The sequence below is a fragment of the Chinchilla lanigera genome, unplaced genomic scaffold (genome assembly GCF_000276665.1).
Source record: "Chinchilla lanigera isolate Chin_1 unplaced genomic scaffold, ChiLan1.0 scaffold00013, whole genome shotgun sequence".
In the NCBI taxonomy this organism is placed as follows: Eukaryota; Metazoa; Chordata; class Mammalia; order Rodentia; family Chinchillidae; genus Chinchilla; species Chinchilla lanigera.
In genome coordinates, this window is record NW_004955414.1 from 15,165,455 (window position 1) to 15,192,181 (window position 26,727).

The window sequence follows — 26,727 nt, forward strand, 5'->3', positions numbered from 1 at the left end:
AAAGAGGACTTCCAGAACTGCTTCAGAAAGTAGCAAGAATGCTGGGACAAGAGCATTCAAAGTGAGGGGGGGTATTTTGAGGGTAATGATTGGCAATGTGTCTTTTACTGTAATAAAATTTTAAAAGTTAACAGTCGCTGTACATTTTGATCACATCTCATTGGTATCAGCAACAGCCTGATGTTATGGATGTCCTGTAGACTCACTTCGGCAGGTAGAAGACCTGCTGCAGCAAAGGTACCTAAGTGAACTGGAAGGGAGCTCCCTGTCATTGAAGGTGCAAACAGGAGTTAGGGGGCCAAAACAGCGGGAACACCAAGCATGAACGAAGTACTGTAGTACTGCATCTGACAGGGGAGGGAAGAGAGACTTCAATAATCTCCCAGTAGGTAGGTAGGTAGGAAGTTGAGGAGGCAGGGATGGGGGCAAGGCCAGGGTCCCACAGTAATGGCCGGGCAAAGGCAGCTGTGCGCTCAAGGCTATGGCAGACAGCCAGCTGGTGGAGCTGTGGTGACCAGGAGGAGATTGAGGAAGGTGGACTGTGTGCCGGCTGCAGCAAAAGTCCAACACACCTGACCAACTCCCTCCTTCACATCACCTTACTCCATCCTGGAGATGACTGGACTTCTCAGGGCAAACAATGTGCCCAAGCCCTGACCTAATTCATCCTTGTGGGACAAAGCCCAGTAGAGGCACTGTCAGCAGATGCTGCTTGAATGATGGAAAAAAGTCTTTATAGTGCATATTGAACCATGGACCAATCAGGTGCTGGGTTGGGCTGGTGGAGAAAGAGCTCTCACTGCCTGGGGGTGTGTCTGTGAGACCAGCCGATGCCCAGAGCCACTGATGGCTGGCTCCCACCCAAGACCAACACATGTCCAGAACACAGTATTATAAAAGTGAACAAACGCAACTCTTCCTGTTTTATAAATGACATGTTTCCATCCCCTGCCAGCAGAGGTAGCAGGGTGGGGTGAAAGCAACAGTTCATTTAAAAGGCAACAATTCTTATAAAATGAAGACAAAGGAAAGAGCCCAGGGTTGGGAAGCTGAGATGTTACCCTGGGGTGGAGCATAAATGGTGAGGCAGACCCTGCCGATGGGAAGGTGAGGGGAACTCGAGGGCTCTGCTGGGCTCAGGCTTGAGGGCACCACTGGATGGGGTCCCAGCATGGCACCCACTCTGGCAGGGAGCAGCTCAGGGAAACAGGCATCTTTCCAGTCTTGATCCTTGGAGACCACCCCAGAGAAGAAAGGAGCAGGCCTGGGACTGCCATGCCCCAAGCTCTCCGAGGCTCCCAAAGGGTTCATGCCATGCAGCAGGTCAGCGGGCCCCGCGCCCACCTCTGAGGCCGTATCTGCTCTGCTCCTGCTGCTGAGATGACACGGAAAAAGCAGCAACAGCGAGGGGAGGCCCAGGAAAGGGACGATTAGAAAAGACAGGAAGTGCAGAGGGCCCCGGGAGGAGGCAGGGGGCTGGGTTCTAGTCAAGCTTCCAGCCAGGGGGACCTCAGATGAGTTTCCTTCTCCAGGCCTCATTTTCCCATCTGTCCCATAGGGAGGGTGGACTTAGTTTTCTCTTTAGTCATTTTAATAGTTAAAGTTCTAACTAGGGTTCCAAAACAAAGAAGGAATAAGTTGTAAAAGGGACTCCTGTCCCTAAGAGACTGGACCGTGGGCCAAGCCCCATGGACCTGAGTCTGCGCTGCAGTGGCGGCTCCCACCCACCCTCCTCCTGCCGAGGGTCAGGTCAGCCCAGGCGAGAGGGAAGGCACTTGAGGGACAAGTGAGGAAGGGCAGCAGGCACGGACCAGAGTCGATGTCCCTCTGCTCACGGTGTGTAGGGGAAATGGGGACAAGGGTGTTGGCCCAGACATACGGCCCTTGGTAGGCCCATGGCTCCATGGGGACGCCATCACGTAGGCCTACAGACTCCCCACTGGCATTGGCACATTAAAATATAAGTTATGTGGGACCTGAGCAAGCCCAGGGCAGCAGTCTGTCATGTAGCCCCGGGCCATATCATTCGTCACAAAATGTCTGGGCCCCTGGCAACAGATTCCTGGGTGTCTCCACAGTGCAGGGCCACCCTGGGGCTGGAGCCGGGCTGCCGAGGATAGGCGCCCTCCCGCACCAGGCGCCGGCACCGAGTGCCCTGGCCCACGCTGACGCTCTGCAGTGCCGGGAGGTGATGCAACAGCACCTCGGGCAGGGGCACCAGTCCCGTGCCTGACAGGTCCAGCTCCTGCAATGAGCCCAGGCCCGAGAACACCTCAGTTCCTGCCCACTTGAGCTTGGGGTTGCCCGACAGGTCCAGGACTTGCAAGCCAGGCAACTCAGAGAAGCCATGTGGTGCCAGCTGGGGGACACCCTGTAGGCTGGCCAGTGACAGGTGTGTAAGGCCTGCCAGCCCCTTGAAGGCACCTCGACCAACGGTCGCTAGGGGGTTCCCATCCAGGCTCAGGTAGCGTAGGGGCAGATCTCGAAGATCAGGCACAGCACGAAGCCGGTTCCAGGCCAAGTTCAGACTCTGAATGGCGGGTGCGGGCAGGCCGGCCCCTGCAGGCTGGGGGACCAGACGGTGAATGAGGTTATGGGAGAGGTCCACATGCAGCGCCCGGGCCTGGCTGTGGGTGGTGAAGGCAGACACAGAGACCTCCTGGAGCCGGTTGTGGCTGAGGTTCACGTCACTCAGTGGGGAGCTGGTGAAGCTCTCAGCTGGTAGGGCTGCCAGGCCGTTGTGACTTAGGTCCAGAGACTCCAGGTAGCGAAGCCGGGAGAAGGCGGTGGGTGAGATGCTGGTGAGTAGGTTGCGGCTGAGATCCAGGCCAGCCAATGTAGTGTAGCCGGGCCCTGCCAACACTGACTCGTTCACTCTCTCCAGGCGGTTGGAGGACAAATCAAGATGGGCTGTGTCCAGAGGGATGGGCACAGGCACAATGTGGGGGCCCAGGCCGCTGCAGTCCACTCGGGTCAGGCTGAAGCTGTCAAAGAGGCCAAAGGTCTCCACTTCACACTGGCAACCAGGGAAGCATGGCTGGGTTGTCTGCGTTCCACTCACGACCAGCAAGAGCAGTGGGAGCAGCAGCAGGGTCCACAGCATGGTGGGGCCTGGAGAGAGAGCCATGTACACAGGTGAGGGAGGGACACACCGGAAAGCTTCTACCCCGCCCCTGGAGACATGAGCGGGGGACACAGCTCTCACCCTCCTGGAATACCTTTCTGGAGCAGTCAATATAATCCCTACTGCACGTTCCCCTCTGGCCTGTTTTCCCATCGGTATGGAAAGGGGTTTGGCCAGGTTGGTGGGTTTTCAGCAGGAAGCAGCAGTTTACTTCATAAACAAGAGCGGCAGATGCAAGAGGGCCTGCTCTGGCTTAAATGCAGGGCCCCGAAGCCTTTCGTGCCTGTGACCCAGGGCTTCAGGGCAGTTTGAAGCCTGCATCTCCACCTCAGATGGCATAGGGCCCATGGAATGGTGTGGACCTAGTCCCTGTCAAGGTAGCGCTTACAGTGTAGAGCTAGAGTTAGGGTGCTCCATTCACCCCAGTTGGGCATGTACTGGGTACTGTGCCAGCTGCCTCCTGCCACCGTCTCACTGACCCCTGAAACCACCCAAGGCAGAAATCTCCATTTCACCAAGCGGGAACAGCAGAGCCTTTGAGGTGTTAAGAAACAGCCACGGCCACTCAGCTAAGTGTTGTGGCGCTCAATAGGGTACAGACACAGGAAGCATGCCCTCACATCCAGGTATAGGCTGAGCCCTCATTCCCACCTCCAAGACCAAGGTGCCACTGCTCCCCCTGCAATGGCAGCCCCCAGCTCACCCCAGCCTCTTGCTCAGTCCTCCTGAGGCCGGGTATTCCTTCCAGTTGGGGGCCCTGTGTCTAGATTCCCAGCTGGGCTTGGGGAACGGCCATCCCAAGCCCCTGCCCCCTGTACTGCCACCAGTTGGCAGAATCCACATCTCTGTGAGCCTTCCATTAACCTTGGGCAGGAAGGTGGTCCAGTTCCCCCATTAAACAGGTGAAGAACAGAAATTCAGAGAGGACCCCGAACTAATAGGAGCAGGGTGGGATTAGATCCTAGGTCTGTCCAGCTCCAATTCCAATTCTTCCATTTAAGTGTGCTGCCTCCAACAGGCCTGGAGGTGAACCGGTGGAGAGGCAGAATCCCAAAGGGGCTTTTCCCACAGACATTTGTCACAGTGCAAGCTACTTCCCCTCTCCAGGCCTCAGTTTCCCTCTGTATAACTGCAACCGTAGCGGCCATGTATGCCAGGAATTACGTGCATCTCGTCACATCTAATGATCCTGCACCCCTGCACCGGCCAGACTCAGAGTCTGTGCTAATGCTCACTGTGGTGCCCGGGGCAGGGCTCAGGGGCGCTAGCCTGAGAGCCGGATGGCAGCACAGCAAAAGACAGCGGCCACTCAGCTGGGTGTTGGGCAACAGGTCTTCATGTGGCTGGTCCTGTCCTCTTGCCTATCTCCTCCTTCCCACTCGCCTTCAGGGAAGGGAGTGGAGGTGGGTGGGGGGAGTGGGTCAGGAACCGCCCACCTTTTAGACTGGGGGTGGAAGGGTAGGGAGGGCGCAGCTGGATAGCATTACAGGCCCCGCATGAAACTTTAAAGGTGCAGCCACTTGATCTGTACTCTGGCTCTGCCCAGGGCCTGGGACGACGAGGTTCCCCTGACCCCCCCAAACAGGCCCCTCCTTTTCCACCCTTTTCTTTTCTAGAGGCCAATTTGAGGATTAAACCCAGCCCAGGTGCATCCTGGGCTTGGTCCCAACTGAGGAAGGACAGAGTGTTCCAATGTCTGGAGCAAAAGGAAAATATTAAGTTGCTTCAGGCCCCCTTTGTTCCCCTGGGTGACGCCTCGCCGCAGAGTTCATTACCACCATCGGCCCTGCCTCCCTGCTAAGCCGATCTGCTCATACCCACCCTTCCTGGGGTTTAAACAAACACCACGGAGGGGCCTGAGATTACCATTTGGTTTCCCAGAGGTGATTATACAATGTGCCCATGAAAGGCCAAGCGGTTTTCTCATGAGCTCCTGCTTATGTAACCAGCAGCCCAAACCCAACCCCAACACTACCCCTCCAGCTTCGTCCTCAGTCCACAGGGCAGCAAAGCCTAACCTGTGCACCTCGCAGCGGTTGATAACCCACAGAAACGCACTGTGGACTATGAAGGACTGCACACCCACACAGAAGTCTTCCCCAGGCATACCCGGAACTCAGGCAATAGTCATAACACCTGATGCAAGGGGGCAGGCGTGTGGCTGAGGTTACCACCCCCTCCCATAACAAGGCTGGTGAATGCTCCTAGGACTAGTACTCCATGTCAGGCTTGGGCCCAGAGCTGGGCACTTGCACTCCACAGTAACAAGAGCCAGTTCCCACCATATACTGGTGCTTGACATATCATCCCTTACGCAGTCCTCACAGTCGACAAATGAGGCCAGAAGCATAATCCCCACTTGTAGTAGAAAAAACGGAAGAGACACTTGCTAAGCCGCATGACATTGGCAAGTCGCGGGGAAACAGGATGAGAGCCCCCTTGGGGGACAGGCCCAGCAAGGCCAGGACACTAACAGATGCACAGATGCACAGTTTCGCGCTGGCTCTCCCCCAGACTATACTCCAGAGGAAGTCCCCCAGACGGGAACCCAAGGATACCCGTCTGTACCACCTTCCAGGATGATGACCTGGAGACAAGGTAACAAGTTCCAAAGGACAGTCAGAAGCCCTGCTTAGTCCCTGTTGTCCCACGCTGTTCCCAACATTGGTCAAGTTTCATCCCCTCTGTAAGCCTCAGGAGTCTCAGGACTTTGAAGTTTAACAAAAGCATTTATTAGACCCCTACAAAATACAAAGTCCGGGGATAGGCTATTTTGGAATGTGGGTAGGACTGAGGACACCCGGAACTTGACCTCTCCGGGCTTCTAGATCAGCAATGGGGACAAAGACCCACTCGAGGCAAGATCACTAATGCCAGCCTTGGACCCAGGACACATGGATCTGTGCGACCTTCAGTTTTCTTTATGTCTGTGTGCCTTGGCATTGCCATCTGTACAGCAATATTAATATTAATATTGCTCACCCTGAGACCAGACCTTTCCCCTCAGAAGGACAGGAAAGACAGACCAGCGGCCACCAAAAAGAAGGCAGGGGAGAAAGGCCTTTCAGCCAAGACTCACCCCTTTTTTCCAAACCCTAAACTGCAGATAAATCTACTCATCGACCAGCTTACAGAACAAAGGGGCAGGAGGAAAAGAGCTTAGAACTGCACCTGCCCCGGCCTCCAGCACGCCCATTTCCCCACTGGGGAGATACACTGTTAAGGTCCTATAGGCACAAAGGCAGGAGCTATTCGTTCTTGGGCCCACAGTGCCAAGTTCACACTGATTCTGAGGAAAGTGCTGCCGGCCCATGAGGACAAGCGTAAACTATGGCCTTAAGGATTCCAGAAGTTCTCCCCAGGTGACACCCAGGCCCTGCTGACAGACCTTTCTCCAACAGCTCTGGCCACATCTACTGCCCTCTCAGGTTCCGCTCTTACCTACAGAAATCAAATCTTCCCAGCCAGAGGTATCTACAAGCGCTCTCCAGCTCGCCTGGTCCTGTGTGTATGCGCTCCATCTGGATTTGAACGCTGCCTGGGAGTCAGAGCGGCAACAGCTACCCGCTTGACGATGGGCTCTGAGCAGCTCTCAGCCTTTAATCACACTTGCCCAAACTCAGAGAAGCTCAGGGCTTGGGAGCTGGAGGCCTCTTGGAAATCAACAGTGACTGAAATTCAGAAAGGGGCAGTGATGCCAAGGAGCAGCAGGGCCAGGGCCCAGGAGCCAGGGGCCTGATACCTCACACTGCTGCAGGCACCGCGCGCATCTACCCTCCTGGCCCGGCCCCGCCAGTGGAACAAAGGTTGCTCTGTCCACGCCGGCTCACTCCCAGCCTCCGCCTGGCCTCTCACACCCCAGGCCATCAGCAGGCCTCCTTCAGAGGCGAATTCTCTGCTGTCTCAGACTTGCAGAGTGAGCAGCTTGGGGCAGAGCCTGGCCTTCTTCACCTGTGCACCCTCCCACAGCTGGGACACAGCGGGCCAGCCGGGGACAGGCAGCAGCAGAGAGCTGGATGAGCCAAGGGCTTGGTGAGAAAGCTATGAAGGGCGGCTGCCTGGTCCCAGATTCTGATGTGACTACAGCTCCACTACCAGCCCCAGGCAAGGCTCAACCTAGCTGAGCCCCAGTGTCCACAACAGAGATAAGAGCGGAGGACTGAGAGGGAATGTGAAGCATTCCGGATTCAGTACTGCCCCTTGGTAAGTGCCTAATGCCCGGTAGACCATGATTGTGGCATCTTACGAGGCTTCCCGAAGGCAATGATAGTGTGTTGTTCACAGCCTTCCCCGTGCAGTCCTGGGTGCTTAGCAGGCCCACAGCTGCTGCGCTAACTTCTCCAGCCATGTTGCTGATGGCTATCAGCAAGGCCCCAGCCTCCCTCCTCTGCGGGCAGGGGACAGGTTACAGCTGGGACCCTCCTCACCCTAGGTGCCTGCCCCAGTGCCACACAATGGCTGCTCAGGCCCATAGAACACCCCCTGCCCCAACAACTTCAACAGGGTGCCCCTGGCACAAGAACCAGGTGGGGAGGAGGCCAAGTTGCGGCCTGGCCCAGGGCCCAGCACCCACCTGAGCTGGGCCTTTGCCTCAACCAGCTGCTTCTCCTCCCCTCCCCTCTCGCTGTTCCCTTAGTCATGAGCGAGCTGACACCAGTGAAACCCCCAGGTGGAAATTTCACAAGGGTCCTGCCCTCCATCTACTTAATCAGCTTTGGAAATGCAAGGCTGAAAAAATTTCAGGGCCAAAGCCTGCTAGGGCCAGCTGTCCCTACAGAGTCACTAATGCCGCGCTTCTATGCAAGCCCACCAGCTCACCTCGCTTTCACTGCTGTCTCCTCTCTGCCTCACCTCCGTGCTGACCAGAGATCACAGGCAAGCACCTGAGCGATATTCACCCGAATAGCAGGGAAACTAGGACTCAGACCCAGACATCTCAGCCCCAAGTCCAGGGCTCCACACACCACACTGCCTCAGTTTACAAATGGGCCTGTGTGGATGGCAGCTTAGAGCTAATGAGGTTAGACTGTAATTACATGTTTACCTCTCTGTCCTGTGACCAGGAAGCTGAGCACTGGGCCTGGCACACACCGGGTCCTCTATAAAGGTTCTAGATATCTAGAAAATGACTCCATCACCAAAAAGCACCTCTCCAGCTTTCCCTCAACTATTGCCTCAACTATCACCTCTTCAGTCATCCTGCAAGATCGTGTCAGATGGCGCTGCTGTACTTAGGTAAGGCCTAAAGTCCAGCACCCTCGTTGCGGGCAGGAGCGATCCTGGTGCTGCTTTCTCCTTCCAATATGTCTTCTTCCTGAAAATGTTCAACTTCCTATAGATGTGAGCCAGCACGTGTGCACATGGGCAAAGCTTTGCAACTCGACAGACTGGGCTCATCTGCAAGCCTTTACCTACTGTCTCCTCGCTCGAGTATGGCGCTTAAGGGTTCACCTGTACCATGGTGAGAGACCCCGTACGGTGCCAGTGGGCCGCTGTGAGAGGATTACTGAAGGAACATGAAGACTCAGCCCAGGTGGCACCGATGGGTGCTCGAGGCATGTTGATTCCCGCCCTCTAATGGGTGACTGCAGAAGCCGGGGAAGACAAAGAGCTTCAACACCAGCAGATGCTTAGGCAAGACAGGGACAGAGGATGGAGAAGAACCCGAAATATATTTCCTGAGGCCTTGGATTCTGTCTCAGGGCACCACCCAGGGCCCCTACCAGGCTCTACTAGGGAACTGGTAAGGGGGAGTTGGAATAATCAGAGGCCACCGCAGGTTGAAGCAGTTGTGTTGCCTGTGACAGAATGAAGACTTGGTGCCAAGTCAGCAGCCACCGTTGGGTGGGTAGGTCATTATCTTCCTCCTCCCCCACGCCCAGGCTGGGCACACCCTCACCTTGCTCAGGCCGGGCCAGGAGGCCTACTGCAAGAGCCTAGCCCAGGTCCCTGCCTCCAATGACAGCCATGCTGGGCACCAGAGTGCAGGCTGCACTCTGTTTAAAACCCACTTGGCAAAGACAGCTTTCTAGCTAGAGGCCCGTCACTCCCCTAGGACCTCCTGCCTTTGCACTGGCTGTTCCTTCTGACAGTGACAACAAGCGATCCTACTGCAAACTCTTACTTGCTTGATTCAAAAGCTGCCTCCTCTGTGAGGCCTTTCCAGTCTAATCTGCCTCATTCACCAGGTGTCACCTCTTCCAAACGGGCTCACACGCCTTCTGGTCTACAACTGTGTATAAAAATCTGTGTCCAGGGGCTGGGGATTTAGCTCAGCCACACAGCGCCTGCCCAGCAAGCGCAAGGTCATGAGTTCAATCCCTGGTACCGGAAAAAACAAAAAAACAAAACAAAACAAAAATCTATGTCCAGCTCCACTGCCACATGAGGCCTGGCCATGTGAAGGGGGAAAACCAGATGAATGAAATGTCAGGGAAGCAAACTTCCTTCCACTTGGGGATGCTTTCAAAATACTTAGGGCTTTGCCAAGCACTATAATCAGATTTAGACTCACGTAGAACTGGAGTTCAACTGAACGCTGAGGATCACTATGAGCTGGGATTTGAACACAGGCACTTCTCTCGTATGACCCAGCAGATGTCTGTGCACTGTAATGCACGCTACAAACCTCATCTTATTAGCACATGTGAGTCTTTATTCTATTCAATGTATACAACAGATTTCACAGCAGGAATTAGTGCCCTCCTCTGAAGGATGAGGAGGCTGAGAATCAGACCGGTGAACTGTCCCAGGTCACAGAGATAGGAAGCAATGCACTGGGAGGAAAAAAATGGACCTTCTGCCTCTAGAATGTTGCCTTTAGATTGGTCTCAGCCTCCAGCAGCACCCACAAGCTACAGAGTTTTGTGCAAGTGCCAGTCCTAGCCAATTGTGCCTATAGACCTTCCTACAGAACTCTAGTGCCCAAGGTTCAAATCTCAGCTCATAGTCATCCTCAGTAATTTGGCCTCTGCCTTCCCACCCAGTCTCCAGTTCAACTCCAATTCCCCAGCCCAGGACCTTACATCTGACAGTCGAAAGTACTGACCTCTGTGCTGTTTTCAGAGCACATGGAGTCCTGCACATGCTGTTCCCTCTCTAAGCACCCCTTCCTGCCTTCCCCTGTGCATTCACTGACTTCAAAACCCTGAGCAGCCAGGTGTAACCCCAGCTACTTCTAGTTCCAGCTACCCATGAGACTGAGGTAGGAGGATTACAAGTTTGAGGTTAGCCTGGGAAACTTAATACTATATAAAAAAAATTTTTTTAAAAAGGCTTGGGTGCAGCTTGGTGGTAGACTGCTTGCCCAGCATGTGTGAGGCCCTGGATTGATTTTTTTGTTTGTTTGCCTTTTTGAGACAGGGTCTCACTACGCAGTTCAGGCTAGCCTTGAACTCACTTTGTAGCCCAGGCTGGTCTTGAACTCCCAACAATCCTCCTGCTTCAGCTTCCCAAGTGCTGGGATTACAGGCGTGTGCCACCACGCCCAGTCTCTGGATTTCATCCCTAGTACCAAAAAACAAACAAACAAAAAAACACTGAGCAAATGAGCAGAGGCATCTGCCCTGTTGAACTCCTCACCCACAGAGCCTGTCTTTAAAATTGCTTTGGCAGGAGACTTCCACAGTGGGCCCAGCCCTCCTTAGAAAATATCCTCAGCTGCAGAGCCCTAAGAAATGATACGAACTTTTTTTACCCTCAGTCCTGGGGAACAGCTGAGATCACAGGGGTGTGAACCACCACCATGCCCAGCAGGATGAGTGAACTCTTAAATGCACCACCGATGTATTGTACCAGGAGTTCAAATTAAGAAGAAAAATGATCCTATCTCTGCCCACCCATAAGCTGTCATTTAAAAGATAAGGTTAAAAAAACTGTCAGTGCCTTCGTTTCCCTCCATTTTTGAGTCCTCTGTTTTTACTTTTGACCCAGTGGAGAAAGGTGGAAGCCATGAATTGCATTCCAGTCTCCCCTTCCCGGGGAGCAGTTTGTGCGCTGGAACTGGTCAAGTCAGAAAGGAGGTGTATGTTACACATCAAAGCATTTCCAGGTTCTGGGACCTCAGGCAGTCAGCCAGAAAACAAGGAGGGAAAGAGGCTGTCCCTATCGCCCCTTCCAGAAGGGGGACTAAGACCCACAGACATAGAGAAAGTGCCCGCATCCCCTCCTTCCCAGCATCCCCTCCTTCCCAGCGCAGTGGCCAGCACCCTCCCTCTGGTCTGTAGCATTGGGTGAAGTTCCTCACTACACACTATTTGGGTTGGGGAGGTGTTAGGGTTATCTGTGCCACACGGGATGAAAAGCCTGTTGGGACTGAGCCCCCAGCCTCTCTGGCCAGGACCTGGGCTCTACAAGTCTAGATTTATCCCAGGGGCACGGCACAACTAGAAGTTTGAGACAGACCGAGTATGAATGGGCAGCGCTGGTTATCCGCGCAGCGCAGGTTACCCGACAGTGCTGGTTACCCGGACAGCACGTTGCTCTGGACTGGAGACCGACTTAGCGAGGCGGTGCAGCATCCTAGGGAGCCTGGTGCCTACAGGGGGCCACTAACTGTCCCACTGGAAAACAGAGTTTGTTCTGTTCCCTCTTCCCCAGAACCCAACTGGGGTCCTGCGAGGCAAGGCGGCGAGCCGGCCTGGGGCCAGAAGGACTGTGGATTCCCACCTACCGGATCAGACGGGAGGGCTGGTCCCCTCACCCGGGGCGGGCTGCAGATCAGCGGGAGCTCCAGGCGGAGACGTGGGCTGGAGCGGGTTTGTGGACTAAGGAGAAGTCTCTCTCGATCACACTCACTCTCCTCTCAGGCTGCTTTCCTCCCTCCTCCCCGCGGAGTCCCGCACGGGTGTCCGGCTCGCTCCGCCCTGTCCAGGCCGAGGCCAGTCCCCAGACGCCGCCGATCCCCAACCCAACAACCCTCTCCCATGTCCTCGCAGCCCAGAGGATCTTTGGAGGTGTGAGCACGAGGGCTTGTCAGGAGCCCCCAGCCCCGCTACCATTCGGGGGGTGGCGGCCACGGGAAGACGCAGGCTGTGGCCCGAGGAACCCAGAAAAAAGTTTGAAGCCAACTGGGCGGGGGCGGGTGGACCGAGGAGGAGCGCGGAGCTGGGGCGGCGTCCGGCTCCCCGCGCACCCGCTCCCGCGTCACCCACCCAGACACGTCGACAGCGCGGTCCACAGACGCGGACACGCGGCGGTGCCCACCTACACCCACGCGCTACCCCGGTGGCGCGGACACGGGCGCAGAGCAGCCGCGGACACACAAAGGCGCAGGCAGAAGCACGTCCCGGAGCCCAAACCCACAAAGCCACACAACCGAGATGCACGTGTCCGCACAAAGACCCCAGGGGCTCCGGCCCACGCCCACGGTCCCCGGGCAGAGCCTTTGTCTCCGGGAAGCCCCCTCCCCTCGGTCCCGGTTCCCGGGGCCGCGGCGGCCGGCGGCCGGTCCGGGAAAAGTTGAGGGGCCCCGCGGGACCCAGCCCCGCTCCGCTGCCGCCCGCCCGCCCGCCGGATGCCGGGTGAGCCGGGGATCGGGGCTCAGAAACCTTGCCGCCGCCCGATCGCGCCTCCGCCCCGCCTCGGTCTCGTACCCACCTGGAAGCCGCGCGGCTACCGCCTCGCCTCGGCGCGCTCACCTAGGCTGCCGGCGTTGGCCCTCCGGCAGGCGCTTTTCTCTCGCCGCGCGGCCCCCGCCCCCGGCTCTCCGGCCCCGCCCGTCCCCAGCTCCCCGCTCCTCCCCTGCGCCCCCCTCCCAAAGACGGCTGGAGCCCGCGGCAGGGCGGCTCAGGGAGTGTCGCCAAAGTGCCGGTCTGGCCCGTCGCTCTCTCAGCCCCACCCCCTGCCCGAACCAGGGTCCCACCCTAGGGAGCGTCTCAAAAGTGCGCAGCTCCAGCCCACTCCACCAGGCCTTACTCCCAGCTTCCTGCATCCCTGCTCCCTGCCCCCTCCCCCTGAGCGCCAGAGCAATTTCAGCAGATGGCCGCACGGTCGGGAACATCTGGAGGTCGCTGAAGTGTGTGTGCCTGTGTGTGTGCCTGTGTGTGTGTGTGGAGAGAAGGAGTTGTTGGTAAGAAAGAGGATGAGTGGATGAGGATTTCCTCTCCTCGGATTCTACCCACGCCCCACCCCCAATTTATTTTCAGCGTCAAAGAGGTCTAGTTAGTGAGAGAGACCAAAGAACCTGAAGTAAAGAAAGACTGGCTGAAAGACAGCCCACAGAGGAGCGCTGAGCTTGGGCAGAAAAGCTGGCGGGCGAGGAGAAAGCCAACAGACTTACTTGTTTCTTTTATGAAGAGAAAGATCAGCTTCAGGCCGATTTCTAGGCAGGGAAACTGTTGAGGCCCGGCAACAGTTTCAGTCTGCCCGCCCTGCTTCAGCAGCCCATCCGTTTCCACACCTCTATATGCTGAGAGAGGCAGGAAAGCCTGCACAACAAAACCAAACTCCTTTTAAAATAGGGGCTTGCAGGGAGAGGTTACCTGATGATGCATTCCCTGGGAAGAAATACTGGGGTGGAGGGAGGTCAGGTTGCACACGTAGCGCCCCCTCGGGAGAGGGACAGTTCTTCGCGGGAGAGGTGGGATGGGTAGCAGGAGGCTTTGGTCCCGCCCTGGACCTCCCAGGAGCTTCTGCCCCACTTTGGAGAGGTGGAAACCTTGGGCAATGTTCCCCCTGCCTAGCCCAGACTTGCTACATCCAGTCTCTTTACTCCTTTCCTAATTACTTTAAAAAACAAACAAAATGTTGGCTGGGCTTGTGTGTGTGTGTGTGTGTGTGTGTGTGTGTGTGTCTGGGGAAGAAGGGAGGGGTCTCCTCAGCCAAGTCAGACCTACTGCTCAGAGAATGAAGTGGTCTTGCAGGGCCCCTTCTTGAACTCAAAGTCCTGTGGTTGTGGGGGCTCACCTGGACTGAGACCCAGGGGACTCTTCCAATTAAGGAGGTACAGGCTGAAGGCCCCAGCTTGGTCTTACCTATGTGGACCCTTCTCTCCTTTGCACTGATCACCCTCCCCAGTTAGGATCCAGCCTCTGACTGAGAGACCTTTGAGATCCTCCAGCTCAGAGACCTCAGCAAACCATCTACACTAGTACCCGAGGCCCCTCTGTGGCCAGAGTCCTCCTTAATCCTGGGGCTGCTGGAACTTAACTTTGCCCCCAGCCCCAGGCATTTGGGGAGGTGTCTGAACCTTCCTTCCCCTGCTCCACTCCCTGAGGCTCCCTGCCCGGAAGAGAAAGAGGCCTAAACCAGCATCTGAGCAGGGTCAAGCTGAGACAGGCCCAGGTTCCAGCCCTGTACAGTATTTACAGGTCCGAGTAAGCTTAGGCAAGTTACCTAACCTCTCTGAAACAGTTTGTACAACTGAGGAATAAACAAGGTAACTTAGGAAAAGCATTCTAGCCCAGAGGAAGAGGCACCTTGTGTGGCTGTGGTTACTAACATATCTCCCATCAGGTATGGGGTGGAAGCCGGGCTGGGGAGGGGAGGGACAGGGGAGCTGAATGGCTTGTCCATCTTCTGCTATGTTTGAGGGAGTCTTTTGAAGGAGTCCCCTGCCTCTTGCCTTGGCCTAAGGACTGTCCTCCTTTCTTGCTTGGAGTGAAAGGAAAATATCCCAGCTGGCCCCCTGAAGGGCCTCTCACTTCATATTAATGCGATAAACAATTCTTCACACCTTGCTGGGAGCTAGAGGCAGTTTCTGGGCTTCCACATTCACTCCTGCCTGTGACCTTTTTCTGGGAGGTGGCCTCCAGGGCCTTCAGCTGGAGAATCTCAGCAGCTTTCCCTCCTACATCACTGTGCCTCTGGTTGACTGTCTCTTTGCTGCCTGCTTAATCCTTCACTGGCAAAAGCCAAACTCCTTTGTGTGGTGGTCGAGGCCTATGTGATATGCTTCCCTGACCTCTACCTCTGACCATCCCCTCTGCTGCTCCAAAGCTCCGCCATATGGAAATAAGGAGGAGGAAGAGTGGTGCCCTCAAATTCCTGGAGTTTGTGTCCCCTTCCTCCTGGAAGCCCTCTGCCAAAGTCAGTCCCGCTTGCTATTACAGTGTGTTGCCATTCACTTTGTATTTAAGCAGTGGTTTTTGTTGTTTTGTTTTGTTTTGTTTTGTTTACCATTCCCTTCACTCTTCTTGAAGTCATCCTGGCCACTGTAACATGCCAGAGAATGTGCTGGGTGCTTTTAAAATCATTCTGACATGTAATCCCAACAAGAACCCCCTTAGATTGATAGTCGAGAATCCTAAAAAGGACAAGAGGGCAACCCAGAGTTACACAGTGTTATGGTTTTGTATCTGAATGTCCCCTCTAAGCCTCATGCACTCATAGGTGAGGCTTTGGGGAAGTGATTGGGTCATGGAGGTGTGATGCTATCAGTAGATTTGTCTACTGGTGAGTTTAGAACTAAATGTGATTTGGGAGGCAAAGCCTGGTCAGAAGAGTTGGTCACTGGGGGCGTGACCTGGAAGAGTCTATCTCCTTCCGTCCTCCACCCATCGCTCTCTCTGCTCCCTGCCATGAGCAGTTCTTTGCCGTGCCCCTCTGCCACCCTGCCCTGCCTTGGAACCAGCAGACTATGGAATGAAACCTCCACAAACTGTGAGCCAAAATAAACCTGTCCTGCTTAGAGTTGTGCGTGTCGGGTATTGTGCCTCACCAATGAGAAAATAAGACACGCAGTATATTTTCTAAAGAGCTAGGACAGTTAGGACTCCATTGCTCTTTCTACAACCTTGCCGGCTCCACAAAGGGCAGAGCGTGGTGTGGTAGAAAGTTCAGGAAATCTAAGTGCAAACTGTCACACTTTCTCTGGCTAGCCGTGGACCTTGGGCAATCACTTCCTCCCTAGTGCCTTAGTCTTCTGACATGCACAATGGGAATAAGTAAGAAGCCCTATCTCACAGACATAGTGGGAAGATCAATTGAGTTAAGGCAGATGCAAATATGTTGTAAGCTGTAGAGTGCTATGTGCTTTCAACTGGCTTAACTGGCCAGCTTCCTGTGGCTTAGGATGATTACTTGAGGATCTCTCTTCCTGAAGAACTCTGCCGTGGTGGTCAGAAGGCATCACTAGTCTCTTTGGTTGCTTTGCTCATTTCCCATATTTTGAAAAAACCTCTCTAAAATCCAGCATATCTCCACAAGCCTCCAGGGGATCTATTTTTTCCTGCTGCTTTTCTTTCCAGCTGTCAGAAGGTAGCAGGTCTAAAGTTAACAGAGCCTCCGGACCACAGAGTAGAAAGCAAGAGCTGGAGGGAAAACAATATGTCTCCCACTTATTTCTGGTTCTGTTAGTCCGGGCTGGCAGGTGGCGTGTCCTTTGTCCTAAAGTTCCTTGGTTAGTATGAGGACTGAGAGACATGGAAGAATGTCTTAGGATCCAAAAAGTCCTTCCACACACTTTATCTTTAAACCTCTGAGCAAAGTTCTTAGGTAGTTGATTATTACCTCCATTTTACAGATGTGGAAACTGAGATTTGGTATGACTCATCCATGGCTGCACAGCTGGAACTTGAAACTGGCTCAGTGAGATAACTCCAGCCATTCTGCTGCAGGGTTGGTTCTATGCGCAGGCTTTGCTGGTGTCTCAGCAGTCCCTATAAGACAAGCACTCCTCCCTTCCTGCCAAGTTGAATGCGTCCCTAAATATTTCTCTCCCACTCCCCCACCCCCAAGCTTTTTCCTCTGCCTGGAATGCTTTTCTCAGCCCATTCTACCAGCTGCAGTCCCCACTGCTTTCCAAACCTACCACCTCCTTCGCAAAGACATTTCCATTTCCCACAGTTCCTCTTCAGCTGAGTCTGGAAGCACTTGGTTTACGGCTCAGTACAACCTGTTCTGCAGTCCTGCTTCCTGCCTCCTTCTGAGGCTGTGCATCCCCAGCTGTTAAGGATCCCTACAGATGCTGGCAGTTCAAGGTCTTTGCCTCTTCAGAAATGTCCTTGCCCCACCTTAGCTCTTACTTATTTCAACTTTAACTCAGGTATCACCTCTTCCAGGAAGACCCCCTTGGGCTCTCCTTCCTTTCTGGTGTCTTGGTATACTGACGACACCTCTATTAAGAACACGATGATTCAATCATTGATTCATTCATTAAGGTAAGGTACATTCTTTGGAGCCAAATCCCTGATGTTTGAATCCCAGCCTCAGAATGGGCATGTTCTTACACCAGTCTCTCTCTGTCTTACTCTTCTTATCTGTAAAATGAAGAAAATAATAGCTCCTACCTCAAAGGTTGTTGTAAAGATTAAATGAATTAATCTATGTAGAATGTGTCAGACAGCCTGGAATATAGTAAGCACCTGACGAATGTTGCATACTATTTTTATGGTTTATTAATTCATTGTACGTCATAAGAAAAGCATTTTCTTCATTTTTTGGAGACAGGGAAGAAGATTCTGGAAAGGTAACAGAGTAGGAAGCATCAGGAATCTGTCTTCCCACTGAGACAGTTGCTGGCAGAATCTGTCTGCTGTAACTGCTTTGGAACTCTGGGGTCTACTGTAGGCTTGAAATTTCCAAGGGATCATTGGACAGGAAATTGAAGCTAATTTTGTTCCAGTTCAGCTTGAAATACAGTAGTGGCTAGCCCTGCAGGTGTGTGTGTATACTTGGAGAAACCTGCACACAACTTATGAGAACCAAGGGAGCACAGAAAGAACACTGTCCTGAATATTGAGACCTGAGCTCTGATTCTGATCGCTGTTTCTGATCAAATGAGTGAGGACAACGAAACAGTAACTTTCGTTGTTGGACCTTCCAAGCGTTACAAGACCCGTTCCTCCAGCTAAAGCAACTTCCAGGACATTTAAAGAGCTACTGTCAGCCAGGCGTGGTGGCACACGCCTGTAATTCCAGCAATGGGAGGCTGAGGCAGGAGGATGGTTGGGAGTTTGAGGCCAGCCTGGGCTGCAAAGTGAGTTCAAGGCCAGCCTGAACTGCACAGCAAGACCCTGTCTCAAAAAGAAAAATAAATAAATAAATAAATAAATAAATAAAGAGCTATTGTCTTTTCCACCTTTATTTTTTTCTTTTTCCCTTTGAGAGCCAGGCATTATAGACTAGTCCATTGAAAAGCAGTTACATAAGGCCTGGGGATGTAGTTTAGTAGTACAGCACTTGCCTAGATGCTCCAGGGCCTAGGTTCAACCCCAGCATCACAATTTTTTAAAAAGCAAATGCATGTATAAAAAACTTACAGTGACCACATGTGTTATACTAGACCCAGGAAGAGCATAAGTTTATATTGTACACCTCAGGCTGGTCCTTGGCATGACATCTTTCAACAGTAACAACAAAACTGATCAAAAATACAGCAAATCTTGGGAAAAGGGGAGAATCTTATTTCCAGAGCTACCAGAACATTAGCTTAAAATGTCCAGCTTTCAACAAAATATCACAAGGCACACAAGAAAATGGAAAAGTGTAGCTCCTTCATAGGAATAAATTTTTTGTTTGTTTTTTTTGGGGTTTTTTTTTTCTGGTACCGGGAATCAAACTCACAACTTGTGCTTGCCAGGCAGGCGCTGTGCCAATGAGCTAAATCCCCAGTCCCCCCATAGGAATAAATTAAATAAACAGAAACTGAAGAAGACCTGATAGAGATCTATTTTAAACCGGGCGTGGTGGCTCACGCCTATAATCCCAGCACTGGAGCTGAGGCAGGAGGATTGTTTCAAAACCAGCCTGGGCTACAAAGTGAGCTGAAGGCCAGCCTGAACTGCATAGCAAAACCTGTCCCAAAAAGACAAAAAAAAAAAAAAAGAGAGAGATCTATTTTAAAAGACTTAAAAAAATAAAACTCTGTTAAAGATGCTAAAGGAAAAACTTGAAGAAAGTCACAAAAATGATGTGTGAACAAAATGGAAGTACTCATAAAGAGAGAAAAAATCTATAAAGAAATCAAAAAGAAATTCTGGAGCTGAAAAGTACAATAACTGAAATGAAAAATTCACTACAGGGTTTCAAAGACAGATTTTAGGAGGCAAAAGAAGCAGCAAATCTGAAGACAGGACAGTGGATATCGTCAACTCTGAGGAACAAAAAAAGATTAAAGAAAAATGAACAGAACCTGTGGGATACAATTAAGCAGACCAACATATGCATTCTGAGAGTCTCAGAAGAACAAGAGAGAGAAATGAGTCAAAAAAATATTTGAAGAAATATTGACTAAACACTTTCCAAATTTCATAGAAAACATAAGCATTCAAGATGCCCAATGCACAAACTCCAAGTAAGATGAACCCAAAGACCCATAATGAGGTATATGATAATTAAATTGCCAGAAGCTTGACATAGAATCTTAAACATCTTGAAAGCAGCAAGACAGACTGGGGATTTAGCTCAGCGGCACAGCGCCTGCCTGGCAAGTGCAAGGTCGTGAGTTTAATTCCTGGTACCAGAAACAAACAAACAAACAAACAAACAGAAAAACAAGGGACAAAGACCATCCTCTTTTGACAAGCCAGGTGTGGTGGTGCACGCCTGTAATCCCAGCACTCGGGAGGCTGAGGCAGGAGGATCATTGTGAGTTCGAGACCAGCCTGGGCTACAAAGGCAGCTCAAGGCCAACCTGAACTGCATAGTGAGACACTGTCTCAAAAAGACAAAAAAAAAAACAAAAACAAAAACATTCTGAAAGCAGCAAGACAGAGCAACTCATCACATACAAGGAATTCTAAATAAGATTATCTGCTTACTCATCAGAAAATTTGAAGGTAAAAAAGTAGCACACCAGCTGGGGATTTAGCTCAGTGGCACAGCGCCTGCCTAGCAAGCGTGAGGTCGTGAGTTCGATTCCCAGTACCAGAAAAAAAAAACAAACAAAACAAACAAACAAAAAAAAGTAGCACACTGATATATTCAAAGTGCTAAAAGAAAAGAAAGAAAACATGTCAGCCAAGAAGCCTATATCTTCTACAACTGTCCTTTAAAAGAGAAGAATGACTAAGATATTACCACATAAACAAAAGCTGAGTTTGTTACCACTGGACCTGCAAGGGGTTTCTACAGGGTGAACAGTAAGGACATAGTAATGCGAAGCTGTATGAAAAAATAAATATCTCAATAAAGATAAATGTGTGGGTAGTTATAAATGCTGCCCTTATTATAACAATGGTTCCTAACTCCACTTTTTGTTTTTTACATAATTTAAGAGACTAATTATTTAAAACCTTTAGTTTATGCTTCAGGGCACACAATAAATGAAGATGTAGTTTTGTGAAATCAGGGGTCAGGACAAAAACCAGTCTGGAGCTGAAAAGCACAATAACTGAAAGTTAAAGTTACTGAAATTAAAGTGATACAATTCAAATTAGGATGTTAAATGTAATCTCCATTATTACCACAAAGAAAATAGCCACAGAATATATACGAAAGTAAATGAGAGAGGAATTTAAGTGGTTTACTACAGAAATATCAACTAACACAAAAGACAATAGTGTAAGAAATGAGGGGAAACCATTATAAGGCATATATAAAACAAATAGAAAGGTAACTGGAGTAAATGTCTCCTTACCAGCACAAAAATCCTTCCCTTATGTGTGGGTGATGTATTCCAAGACTCTCAATGGATGCTTGAAACTACAACTAGCACACACACACACACACACACACATACACACAGAAGGCAGTTTGTGTTACAGTACTGGATACTGAACCTAGGGTACACTGAGCTACATCTCCAGCCATTTATATTTATTTGAGACAGGGTCTTGCTAAATTGGCAGGCTGGCCTGGAACTTGCAACCCTCCTGCCGCACCATCCCTTTGCTGAGATTGCGGGCATGTGCCACCACACCCAGCTTACTATTGTTTTCTCATAGTCATACATACTTACAATAAAGTTTAATCTATAAACTAAGCACAGTAAGAGATTAACAACAATTATAATAAAATTGAACATATCACAGTATATGTGGAAAAGGACATTCTTTAGGTAGGGAAAGCACTGAGGACGCACAATGATTTGTTTATTGTTTGTTAGGGTTTCTTAAGATAAGATTTCACTGTACAGCCCGGACTGGGCTTGAGTTTATGACGATCCTCCTGGATCTGCCTCCTGAGTACAGGATTACACATGAAGAAGGACAATTCTTTAATTACTCTTTCAGTGTATTTGATATCCGTCCATTTGTACTAGCTGCTTCCTTTGTTCTCACTCAATAAAGGTGACTGAGATTGGTAATCAAGGCCAAAGTATAAGAGGCTGCAAGCCTCCTGATCCCAGAGTTATCCCTCTCTTGTTTTTCTTGTTTCTTTTGCTGAATTTTTCATTTGCAGCACCTCTTTCTCGGGACCTGTCACCCTGGACAGAAACAGAACATAGAACAAGTATACTACAGGAAAGTTAAGTGAATGTGGTCTCTCTCAACTCACAATTGTATAAAGCCTGGATAGGGGTTGGGGATTTTGTTCAGAGTTGGAGTATTAGCTAGCATGTGTGAGGCCCTGAGTTTGATCTTCAGCACTGCTGAAAAAGGAGAAGGAGGAGGAGGAGGAGTCGAGGAAGAAGAGGAAGAAAAGGAATAAGTGGAAGAAGAATGTCATAAATAAGATGGAAAAGAAATAGTTCATGCCTTGGGTGGGATGAAATTGATGGTGAGGATAGTACAAGATTTCATCATGCTACTTAGAGTAACAATTTAAAATTTATGAATTATTTATTTCTGGAATTTCTGTCAATATTTTTAGATCTTGGCAGACTGCAAGTGTACTGAAACTGTGGGTAAGGGAAAATTACACAAATTATTTAAATGTAAATGGATTAAACTCTCTAATCAAGACAGAGATTGACCAAATGGATAAGCTCACAGGTTCTAACTATAGAGGTTCCTTAACTTATGGTGAGGTTATTGCCCAATAAACCCACTGTGAGTTGGAAATATCTTTAGTCAAAAATACATTTAATATACCTAATCTACCAAGTGTCATAGATCAGTAACACAGTACACTGTAGACTATTGGCTGTTTACTCTTGTGATCCTATGTTTGACTGGGAGCTGTGGTTCCTGCTGCTGCCAAGCACTGTAAGACATTATCCTACTGCATACCACTAGCTTGAGAAAATATCAAATCTCAAAATTCATAATTTGTTTTCCACTAAATGCATATCACTTTTGCACCACCGTAGTTTAAAAAATCATTAAATCAAGCTATCATAAGCTGGAGCCTGTCTATGTATGCTATCTACAAGAGATTCACTTTAGATCCAGACACAGATAGACTGAAAATGAAAGGATGATGAAATATATTTCATGCAAATAGTAGTCAAGGGAACAGGCATGACTACATCAACAAAAGACAAATAGACTTTAAGTATAAAAGGAGTGGGTTAAGAATGTAGCTCAGTGGTAGAGCACTTGCTTGCCATACATGAGATCCTGGATCACAGCACCAAAAAAAAAAAAAGAGGAAAAGAGAGGCTAAAAAGGATTTTGTATATTGACAAATTTTCAGTATAGCAAGAAGATATAACAGTTACAAACAGTTACAAACCTATATGCACCTAATGAGAGCATCAACACTGACAGAATCGCAGGGAGGAATAGGTCTACTATAGTTGGAAATTTCAATACTTCATTCTCAATAATGAGTAGAACAACCAGGCAGAAGAAAGGAAGCAAAGGACTCAAACAACACACAGACCAACCAGACCTAACAGACATACACTTAATGGACATAGTTTCAGTTTGACGAGATCACAAGGATATGGAGATAGACCACAGTGATGGCCATACAACATTACAAATATTGAGCACCACTGAGCTCTACACTAAAAAATATTAAGAGGACAGAGTTTATGCTATGTATATTTTACCACAATAAGAAAAAGACAACATATGGACAAGGAAACTGCAAGAGGACCCTGACTATAGGGCCCAAAAGAACAGCTTGTAGGTGTGGGAGGCTCAGAAAGGACAAAAAAATGAATGTAGCTTTGGCTTTTCATGAGGGTGAGAACCCAGTAGGAAGAGAGGCTCCTTCAGTGACTCTCTGGCCAGGCAGCTGTGGCTCATAGGCCAGCAGTAGACTAAGTCCTGTCGGCTAAGGCCTCGGCCTCCAAATTTCCCAGTGAGGCAGTAGCTATAAGAGGTCAGGAGTTAGTGATCTCCTCAGTAGTTGCCAGAACTGGGTTCCTTCCAGGAGACTAGGTCCACACCGAGGCACTGTCCTTCCCCACCTTGGCTTCCAGGCTTCCTCATACCCTGGCATCTCTGCTCCCATCCCTTCATCTCACAGCTAAACTCACCTGCATGTTCAGACAGTATATGATGCTCCCTCCACCAGGGCCTCACCAAGGGAGCTAACGGGGCTTGGGCAGAAGGTATCAGACATGCTATCTCATCACCTCTCTGTTTTGAGAGACTGAGGTCCAGCCAGGGGGAGTGACTTGTCCAAGGTCACAGAACTTAGGAGCAGAAAAGCTTCTAGACTCTCAGTCAAGAGCTCTCTATAGGGTCGTTGTGCCTGTGTATTCCCCCTTTGCTCATCCTGTTCTTTTATTCATCTCCTACTATCTTTCTTCTCTATCTGTCCATCTATCCATCCATCCAACAAATGTTTCCCTGCCGAACTTGACACATATCTGATATTGGCTGGGCTCTAGGAGCTCACAGTTGAGTGGATACGCTGACACAGACACCTGTTAGGTCCTGAAGAGTTTCAGCGCCTACTAGAAATCCATGTAGAGCAGAAACAGGCCAGGCTGTAGCCAGAGCAGTCAGGAAAGGTATCAACCTAGAGGGTGTCCTGTTAAGCCTGCTGAGTCTTGGCAATGTGGGCTTAGCAAAGAATTCAGGGAGTTCCAGGTAGAAAGAGCAGCATGACCAAAGAAAGGAGGGGAGAGTTGAGTAAGGAGTGGTTCTGTGCAACTAAGGTATAGGGAATAAAGAGGCCCAGCAAGAGATGGGTTGGAGAAAAGGGGAGCAAATCATAGGACATGGAGCCCTGTGGGCAGACTGCAGTGACAGGCTTAGTGCCACATGCATAGGAGCCTTAGACGGCCTCCACGTAAGCAGATTCTCAGTAAAAAGTACCCCAGCAAGGAAGAGGAACATGATGTGGGCTTTTTCCTCCTCCTGTTATCTTGACAGTCTCCTCCCAGAGGCCAGACAGCTCCTCTGACCTCCCCTGCTCCCGTATATGCCTTGTCACTCCTTCCTCCCTCTGTCCTCCGCTGGTCTCTTTCTCCTTTTAGCCTAGAAGTTCCTGCCAATTGCTCAGATCCTCTCATTTTCCCCCCTGTCCTGTCTCTTGACAAGAACCTGATTGTGTCCTGCCACCACACTCTGCAGGCAGGGAGTCTTCGCCAGGAGATGCCTGCCTTTGCCATGACTGACACCAGCATGAACGGCTTATTAATAGCAACAGATTTGTAGGATGATTTCCAGCTGACAAAGACCTTCCCACTCATTTTGTCTCCTTGGCCCCTCTCTAGCTGGAGCACCCTCTCCGGGAGAAAATGTCTTGCCTACACAGTGGCCCAAAAGATTCCTGACCTGGGGCTGGGGATTTAGCTCAGTGGCAAAGCGCTGGCCTGGCAAGCGCAAGGTGGTGAGTTCAGTTCCCAGTACCGGAGAAAACCAAAAAAAAAAAAAAAAAAAAGATTCCTGACCAAACATCCCAGATGGTCAGTGAACCCTGGCAACCTTTTTTTTTTTTTAATTGCATCTGGGGTGTGTTATCACATTATTGCGTGCAAAGGGCTGTGTGCTCAAATTACTACCCTCAGTCCTAGGGCAAAGAGAACTGCAAAACGTTACCCCACAGAAGGTTACTCCCAGGTCGCATTAGGGTCAAGGCAAGCCATGAGCAAACATATTCTAGCAAGAGGTTTTCGGGGCTTTTAAACGACAGCTCATAATAAGAGATGTATATTATCACAACCAGGGGCACAGATCTACAGACACATACAAATATCTGAAACAAAAGTTTGACAGACACTGCCTACACTTACCACATACAACATACTCTGATTTTTTTTCTGTCCTGTTTTACTCCACTAGGCATAACAGTGAGGGTCACAACCTTGTAAATTAATCTTATATCCCATTTACTGGTTACAATGGGAGCAACAACAGCCTCGAATCAAACTTTCCACTTCCTCGCCTTCCATTTATCCCTTCTCTACAAAGCCACAAACTGGCCTCTGCCACCACTAAGCTGCTGCTAGCCCTGACCCCCACCACCGGGCAACATGGTTTCCCTCCTTCTTTTCCTTAGACTGACTTAGACTTAGACTCAGACTGGGGAAGTACTTTGACCACAAGTGTATGGCATTTAAGGGGCAAAATGCAGGTTTCACCTTGGGCTGTTGGACCTGAGAGCCTCTCCACATTCCTACTTGCCTGTCCCCTGCACCTGCTGAGGGGTCTTCTATGCCACACCCCATGTTGAGCCACGCAGGACCCTCTGTAGCCCTGGTGTCAGGGAGAACTATGGCCATCAGGGCTTTGCCCCAGTGCCTCTGCCAGCCTCACCCCTTCCATGCCCCTAAGACCGCGACGTGAGGTCCCATCCTGGTCAGTGGCACTTCCTTCCACACATCTGCCACTTCCAGGCACAGCTAATAGTCCCCCCAGCTGAGTGGGGACCCCCACACCCCCCAAACACATAGCCGTGCTCTCTGTGCTCTCAGCTTTGTTCCTGCCGTCTCCACTGCTCAAGGGCCCCTCCTGTTGGCCCCAGTGGTTGACACTTCAGAAGTCTCCAGGTAAAGACTCGGGAGCTGGGAGGTCAAGATCTGTCCTGAAAGCCAGGGCTTGAGGAAGTGATTGGTCTAAACTGGGGAGGGGGAACAGAGACTGACAGCTGAAGGAGGAGGAGGCCGGAAGAGGGGAGAGAACAGGATGAAAGAGCAGGCTAGGACAGGCACACAGTTGCATAAGAGTGTGCCTTGGCCATTGTGCTTAGGAACCCTGCCAGGTGGGTGAGGAAAGTTCATCTGCCATGGCTTTGCACTGTTAGAATAGACATCCCGGGAGTAATTTCGCAAAAGAGGGCATCTTCAGTCCACCATAAGCCCGAGGTCACTGAACTGCCTGTAGCTGAGGGAGGCTCCTCCCTCCCACCCAGCCAGCTCCAAGTCCTCCTCTCACAGCTGCAGGATTGGTCCCTGTCACTCCAAAAAAGAGAAAAAGATATTCATCTGCCTGTATGCTCACAGCTTCATTTCCAGGGGATATCACAGCATCCTTAGAGCATTTTCCAGGGTTCATGCTATGGTCACATCTGATGGAACTGTGATCCTGGGAAGTGTGACTTCTGCCCCCATTTACAGATGAGTTCAGAGAGGGGAAGTGGCTGTCCAAGCCCACACGGTGAGAAAGGCAGAGCTAGTGAGCAGGCAAAGGTAGTTTCTGTGTTGTTGACAACTCACAGCTGACCAGTAAATAAAATATGGTTGACAACTTAACTGCAGCCCATAATAAGCAATACACAGTTCTGATCTTAACTCAGTCCTCACAATGCTATGTAGAAAGCACTACTGTTATCACTCTCATTTTACAGAGAGGGAAACTGAGGCATAGAGACATATAAATGACTCAATTCTCAGAGCTTTCAAGTGGTAGAACTGAGACTTGAATCCAATCCTTCTGGTT

At 50.6% G+C, this 26,727-nt stretch overlaps 2 protein-coding genes across 3 annotated transcripts in view; one reads left to right on the forward strand and one right to left on the reverse strand.

Annotated features, from left to right (window-relative positions):
- Window positions 1-894: 894 nt before the first annotated feature.
- Window positions 895-12,830, reverse strand: Tsku (tsukushi, small leucine rich proteoglycan). Of its 2 annotated transcripts, none has more exons than XM_005379848.2 (2): window positions 12,722-12,830; window positions 895-3,111 (listed from the first exon to the last, which is right to left on the reverse strand). In XM_005379848.2, exon 2 carries the CDS (start codon window positions 3,101-3,103, stop codon window positions 2,030-2,032), a length of 1,074 nt encoding a protein of 357 aa, XP_005379905.1. In that variant the 5' UTR covers window positions 3,104-3,111; window positions 12,722-12,830; the 3' UTR covers window positions 895-2,029. The 2 variants fall into 2 exon arrangements, with proteins under 2 accessions (XP_005379905.1, XP_005379906.1); XM_005379849.2 differs by lacking the exon at window positions 12,722-12,830 and adding an exon at window positions 11,796-11,885.
- The window catches only part of LOC102014769 (olfactory guanylyl cyclase GC-D-like), a 96,033-nt gene continuing 81,944 nt past the window's right edge, over window positions 12,639-26,727 (forward strand). The window contains 1 exon segment of the mRNA XM_005380447.1: window positions 12,639-13,113. Within this exon segment, the coding sequence (XP_005380504.1) occupies window positions 12,639-13,113 (475 nt within the window).